The following is a 7,544-nucleotide window of genomic DNA, read 5'->3' as shown; positions in this document are numbered from 1 at the left end:
CAGCTTGCACAAGTTTGCCAACCTGAGATTGTATGTGGCACACTATTGGCTGATAGAATGGAAGGCAACCACAGCACTGTATTCAGTATCCTGGGTGCTGATTGGCTCAGTGACAGTAGCATTGGTCATTTTGCTCTCCTGCAATGTGCCCACACATTCAGCATCTCTCCTTGTCCACTCCACATTGACCTCTGATTGCCGCACGTAGTGTTGCTCTGTGGTGTTGTGCTTTTTGTGAGATTTTCATAAAAGCTTGAATTTATTTCAAACCCTACAATGCCACCCAAATGTTCTGCACCTTCTAAGGCTTCTTGCAGTAAACCCAAGCACCAGAGGAATATGCTTACCATCAAAGAAAAGGTGGAAGTTTGCGACATGTTAAAGGAAGGCAAAAAACACACAGCTGTAGGCCACCATTATGGGATCAATGAATCTACTGTTCACTAAATAAAGAAAGATGAAAGTATATTAGGTCTATGGCAACAATGACTTTTAACAAGACTGCAAAGAGTGTGGTCACTTCCCACAATAAGGCCATTGTGAGGATGGAGTCTGCATTGGCACTGTGGATAAATGACTGCAGGGAGAAGAATATCTTGCTGGATACTAACACCATCCAGACCAAGGCCAAGAAACTTTATGATAGTTTTGTGGAAAGCATGGACATTTATGAACGGTGATGAGGATGAAGAAGAGGATGATGATGCAGAAGCGGGACCATGGAGTGCTTCTCCCACAAGACCAACCCCACTCAGTGCCAGCAAAGGCTGGTTTGACAGATTTCAGAGATGCTTTGGAATCAAGAACATTTCTTTGAATGGAGAAGTTGCCTCTGAAGATTGAAAGCAGCACCAGAAATTCCCCATAACTGCATTCATCACTCAGATGAAGAAATCAGTTACACCTGTGCCTTTAGCAGAAATGGAAGTCACATCCCAGAGCAAAGATACTGCACTACCTGATGAAGCACCTGGTGCAGTGGTGCCTTCAGAAGAGCTGTGATGTTCTTCTTGGCTGTGCAGTACATTCATGTCATTGGCATCACCTTCATTGCCATCAGTACTGCACAGTTACATAATTCATGATCTTCATCAGTCAAGTTGTAATATATAGAATTTTACATATTTTTTAAATTTACGTGGGTTTAAGAATGTAAAAAGTGCTTAAGAGCATAAGAAGTGTTTATAAGAGTGTGGTAAAGATTAATAAGAGAGTGAGAAAGATTTATAGGAATGTGGGAAGCGCTTATAAAGCCTTAAAACATATATAAATGATAAAATAAATATAATGCCGCTACTTTGCAGATTTTCACCTATCATGGGGGTCTCTAGAATGGAACTCCCACAATAGGCAAGGGATCATAGTATACCAGGTACAAGGAGATTAATTTCCCCAAGAAATGAAACTACATCTGATACATTAACTGAAATTGGAGTAACTACATTGTTGAGTTTATGGTAATTCGCTCTCCTTTTCCAAGATCCATCTGTCTTCTGCAAAGGCCCAGTGAATTAGTTCTATAAGGATATCATAGAAATCACCACCTCTGAATATGTTAAGTGCCTAAAAGTGGTACTAACCTTTCCAATCCTTCCAGGAATGAGGTTTTGCTCTTGATTTACTATTTTCCTAGGTAACAGTAGTTCTAATGGCTTCATGTGGTCTTTCTTACCACAATAGCCTTTAATCCACAGGTCAAGGAACTAATGTGAGGATTCTGCCAATTGTTGGGTATGTATATTCTGATTAAGTATTCAAGAACTGGGGAAATAGCCACAGAATGTGTTCAGAATCCACTGTACAATAGACCTGAGATGAAACTCCATTGACCACTTGACTTGTATTGCCCCTTATTCTGACTGATGGGTTGGTTACACAGGCATTTTAGATCTGGAATTTGTATCAGTTCAGAGTTATTATTTAGTTATCTCTAAACAGACATTTCTAAATGTCTGTTTGTTTACTCATCCCTAATTCAAAGTCAACATAATAAAAGGTCATAATTTTCCCCAGGAAAGACTAAGAGGAATATTAAGTATATAAATTATTTTTAAAGTAAATATAGACAAATGTATTTTCAAATAAAACAACAAATATTTCTGCTCAGCAGTTCCTCAGTCTTCAGTATATTCTATTCTCATCTTACTCTCACTCCCCACGCCAGCACTAGCCTGTCAGGCTTGTTAGGATTTTCACATTACAAAGTTTATATAACTTCCTCTCTATGGAGATAGTATCGTAATGTCTCCTTTCTCCACACAATTGTGTCATCTTTATCCGTTCAAAAATTCACTCTTCTTTATTATCACCTACAAATTTCTGTCAGCTGAAAGTGACATCCTAGTTTTCCAGGAAGTCCCTTATATGTGATAGTTCTAGTTCTAAGGGACAAACCCCAAACTCTTTCTTCATATGACATTTAATCAGGTTCAAAGCTCCACCCACAAAGATGGACTTTACAATTCTACTTTTTGTATATGACCAACAAAACAGCTTTAAAACTACATTGAAAAAAATAATCAGTGATTCTTACCAAATGAAGAATGTTTTTTTTTTAAATGAAAAATGAAGGATTCAATCATCTGAGCTTGATTAAGACTCATGATTAGGTCACTGCCTCAGTTAATTTCAAATTATCAGGTCAAAGTCACCAAGAACTTTCACTATTTGGCTTTCAAAGTGGGATGCATCATCAAATGGTCCCATTTTTGCAAAATTTTTGTTAGAGACAAATGCCTTTTCCTGATGCCTCAGTCTCTGCTACTTTGAGCCTCAGTCTTGGCTTTTGTAACATTAGGCTTTTTGTGCTGAATGGGTACTTTGATGTTGAATCGGGGATGAGCTCCAACTGTATGCCTTCCCACATTTACTAGATGCATAGGATTTCTCTGAAGAATGACTTTCTGATGTCAGATAAGGTCCAAGCTACTGCTGAAGGCCTTCTCACACTTGTTACATTCATAGAGTTTCACTCCAGTATTACTTATTTCATGTAGAATAAAGGATGTGCATTGACTAAAGGCCTTCTCACATGTGTTACACGTGTATGGTTTCTTTCCAGTGTGAATTATTTCTTGTTGGGTGAGGTGTGCACTCTGGCTGAAGGCCTTTCCACACTGACCACATTGATATGGTCTGTCTTCAGTATGAATTCTCTGATATCGAGTAAGAGATATTCGATGGCTGAAGGCCTCCCCACATTTCTCGCATTGGTAGGGATTTTCTTCAGTATGAATTCTCTGATGTTTAATAAGAAATGATTGGTGGCCAAACACTTTACCACATTCATTGCATCTGAAAGGTTTCTCTTCAGAATGAATGTTCTGATGAATTTTAAGGTTGGCAGTTTCAGAAAATATCTTCCCACATTTCTGACATTCAAAGTTTCTTTCTCCTTGTACGAATTTTCTGGTGTTGAAGAAGGGATGAGTGCCAAGTATAGACCTTCTCACATTTGTTTCATCTGTACAGTTCCTCTCCATTATGAATTTTTTACATGTAGAATGAGGGTTGAAAGCCACCTGAAGACCTTCTGATGTTTATCATATATGTAGGGTTTTTCTGAAGCATGAACTCTCTGATGAAGCATAATGGATGAGATTGTATTAAAGGATTTTCCACATTTTCTACATGTATAAGGATTCTCTAAAAGGTAACTTCCCTGCTGACTTAAGCCCTTCTCACCCTCATAGGTTTTCTCTCCAGTGTGAATTATTTTATGTGCAAGGGCTGACCTCTTACTGCAGCCTCTTGCACATTTACTGAACTTACGTATTCTTTCTATTTTGAGTCTTCCTATTAAGTAAAAGGGATGAGCTTTGAATGAAGGCTTTCCCACACTTTCTGCACCAGGGGATATTCTCCACAAGGTGGCTTTTCTGATGTAGACTGAGGGATGGGCACTGACTCAAGGCCTCCCCACAGCCAAAGGTTTTCTTTCCATCATGCATTTTCTCATGGAGATTCAGGGTCATTCTTTGAATGGAGCTTTACCCACATTTACCACATTCATGGCTTTTCCTTCCACTCCACTGCGAATTCTCTGATGAAGGATGAGGGCTGAGACCTGTCTGAAGGCTTTTCTATAATTACTACATTCATAAAGCTTTTCTTCAGTATGAGAATTCTGATGGAGTTAAAATACAAACTTTGACTAAAGATTTTCCCACTGTCATTACATTCTAAAGAATTCTTCCCTGGATGCACTCAGGTTTTGTTAGGACTGAATTTTTTCTTGCAGCCTCTCTTTCCTGGGGGACCTTTTTGTGCTACAGAAACTGGTTTCTGATAGATGCGTTGCTTAGGTTTGTTGCAATGATTTGAATGTAACTTCTCGGTCTTGCATTTAGACCTTAAGTCCAGGCCCCTGCATCTTCCCGCTGGCTCCATACAGGGTGCTATCCCCTTCTCCAACAAGGTGATCATGTTTGTCCTCCGATAAGAAAGTCTGAGACTGGAGCAGCTTCTCTTTTTCAGGCTGGACTGACTGGTTCCCGCCCCTCGAAGGGCATCTGTGGATGGCAGGGAGCCTCACCAAGAGAGACCAGGTGCTGGCAGTTCTTCACATGACATCGGTACACATCCTTCCGCATGGGTATCAGCCTCTCCCACTCCTCCAGGAGGAAGTAGACGGCCAAGTCCCCAAAAGTCACTTGTGCCTGTGCCTCAGCGGGTCCCTCCTGGGCAGGCATCTCCATCGTGGGAAATCAGAGACTGTCACCTTCCCTTGGCCTTGGCCTTTCCTCCGGCAGCAGGCATCCCTTTTTTCCCCTCCAAGGATCCTCACCTGAAGAGGGGCAGCAAGCTGGGAAGGTGGGGCTGTTCTTTCAAGCCTGTGTAGCCTCTCCACCAATGGGAATCCTTTTTCCAATCCGGCTCCACCTCATTCATCTGGCTCCTGCGGCTAGCTGTCTCCATGGCAACCCTCCACTGTGGGCTTGGGCAAAAGCGGCCCACAGACTTGTGCGTGTCGTAGTCTCAAAGAGGCGCACTTGTTCATAAAAAACAGATTGTGAACAAAACACTTACATCCAGAGATGACTCCGTGCTTAGAAAGAGCTTCTAAATTCTGTCGTCATCTGTTATTTGCTGGGGAAGCAAAAAGGAAAGCATATAAATTCTTGGCATAATGCAAGGTCCTTCCTCAAAAAGCTTCTACCTTACCTTTTTCAAAGAATCTGTGTGTCTATAAAGTAGACTAACTTTGGGAAAGGACTTGAAGGGCAAAGAGTCTCTGTTTTTGTTATTCAAATCAGAATGCTATTTATTTGACCTGAAACTTTTTCATTTATACAGATAAAGTAAGAATTTAGTAGATGTTGTATCTTGTTCTTTTCTAGGAACACCATGATCAATGAGTCAACAACATAGACCTTTGTGTATCAGACTGTGTTTTATTGTTCCTACGACTCAGTTGTCTCTATGGGAATGATGGCCATCTTGCCATATGGACCCTGCCACCTCAGGATCCAATATACTCATTAAATTATATTTTACATTGCACTCAGTGGCAGCAGTTCTCACCTTAATTTCAGGCTTAGGGAAAAGAAATATAACAGAGCTCTTCCAGAATTCTGGGGCTACCGTCACAAATTTATTCCTCAAAGTAAGAAAAGATATGTCTTCTGGACCTTCCTGGGTGAGTGAGCATGTCTTACACTTCAACATTCTAATCTCCCTAACCCTCAAGTCTAGTATTTTAAGTTCACTTACCATGAGCCACATTTGCTCCATGTTTCAATAACCAGTCATACTGTTAGAGCATTAATTTCCTGAGCTGCAACATTAAATCCAGAATCTCTGCTTAGTGGACCCATATCAATAATAAATTCAACCTGATACAACTTTATGTTGTACCATTATTCAATGCCCTTGGTATCTGCCCCTACATATATTTCCTAGATTTATGTCTCTGTAAATTAAAAAAAAAAAAAAAAAAAAAAAAGTACAGTTGACTCTCNAAATAAAAAAAAAAAAAAAAAAAAAAAAAAAAACTCAAGTACAGTTGACTCTTGAACAATGTGGATTTGAATTGTGTGGGTTCACTTATACACACACATATGTGGACTCACACAGTTCAAATCTACTTTGCTCAAGTGTCAGCTGTGGTTTTGAACTATGGTGGGGAAAATACATATGCAGAGGGTTGACTTCAGTTATATACCTATTTTTGACTGTGTGGCTGGTTGCCCCTATTCCTTGCATCATTCATGGGTTAGCTGTAGTTCATTGGAGTGCAGGACACCTCTGCATGAGTCACACTGTATACCTCACTTTTCAGAGTCTGCTGAAACTCTCTACTTTTATATGTAGAAGAAAGGAGAGTCAGTGTGATTTGTCCTAATGAGAATCAGTAGTGTCTTGCAAGACACTATCTAAGGGGAAACCAGTTTCCTCAGGATAAACAAGGCCCATCTCCTTAGACAGGAGTAGAGCATCTTCTTCTAATTCCAAAGAAGATTCATCAAATTTAGGGACTCAATGTTGGAGTCCTTCCATATATTCCCATTTTAACTTCCTGGAACTCTAGTAATGTATTCTAGGGAAGTATTCCCGGTCAGTGCTTTCATTTTAAAAATAGATATGCAGTGAGGTTGAAAATTCAATTTGTATTATAATTCAGTTTCTTAGTAATCTCAGCTACGTTACTATGGTAGATAAAGATCTTTTTCATAGAAGACATAAATGTTTTCAGTTATTTTATATAGTACTTCATGTACGAATTAGAATCCTTGAAAGTTTCCTTTTCTTTCTCCACTTTGTCCAATGACATAGTAGCAAACAATCTCATTATACTCATTAATTTTACAAAAATGTTCAAAGGTATGTGTGTTATGTGTGTGCTATGTACCATTGAGTCAGCTCTAACTCCTCATGATCCTATAAATGAATGATGTCCACAATGCCCTGTTCTTAACAGCCCTAATCTACTTTTGTAGAATTATGCTTATGGGTTATTTTCAGTCCATCTCTTACCTGTTATTCTACTTTCCATGCTGTTTTATTTTTTTCCTAGCATTATTTTCTTTTCCAAAGAAACCTGCCTTCTTATGATGTATCTAAACTAGTAAAGCTTCAATTTTGTCACTGTTCTAAGACCCAGTTATTTGTATTTCTGGAAGTCTAGAATATCTATAGAGCTCTCCTCCGTACTATATTTCAAATGAATTTTTTTTTCTCTTATCATTCTTCAGTGTCCAACTTTTGCATCCATACCTAGTAATTGGCAATACAAAGATTTAGGTAATCTTAACTTGGTCTGTAATGATACACTTTTGCTCTTGGTGATCTTTCCTAATTCTATTTATACCCATTTGAGGGTGTGCTATGTGTTTTGTCTAGCACTTCTTAGTCTTTAGATACAACCTCTGAGTGCAGAGAAATGTCTCTGGGTACCTAGTACATGTTAGAAGTCAGAGAGGTGTTAATACACACACACAAGGAAAGTCACTTGGTAAAGTGAATAGTAACTTAAAAGACCTGACTATTCCATATTTAGTGTTATGCTCTACTTTAAAGCTTAAAATACGCACAATAGTCACATT

General features: G+C 39.1%; 1 protein-coding gene across 1 annotated transcript; it reads right to left on the bottom strand.

The window, feature by feature from the left end:
- Positions 1-2,788: 2,788 nt before the first annotated feature.
- On the bottom strand, positions 2,789-4,691 carry ZNF667 (zinc finger protein 667). The gene is given in 8 exon segments (XM_037060828.1): positions 2,789-2,903; positions 2,906-3,384; positions 3,386-3,492; positions 3,494-3,770; positions 3,772-4,031; positions 4,034-4,137; positions 4,140-4,448; positions 4,535-4,691. Coding segments are annotated over 8 exon segments (1,803 nt in total). The 3' UTR covers positions 2,789-2,793.
- Positions 4,692-7,544: the final 2,853 nt, after the last annotated feature.

Source organism: Sturnira hondurensis, unplaced genomic scaffold, assembly GCF_014824575.4.
Source record: "Sturnira hondurensis isolate 20B ecotype Veracruz unplaced genomic scaffold, ASM1482457v3 Scaffold0012541, whole genome shotgun sequence".
NCBI classification, from domain to species: Eukaryota; Metazoa; Chordata; class Mammalia; order Chiroptera; family Phyllostomidae; genus Sturnira; species Sturnira hondurensis.
Note: the sequence above shows the minus strand (reverse complement) of the source record. Positions and strands in the feature narration are given on the sequence as shown.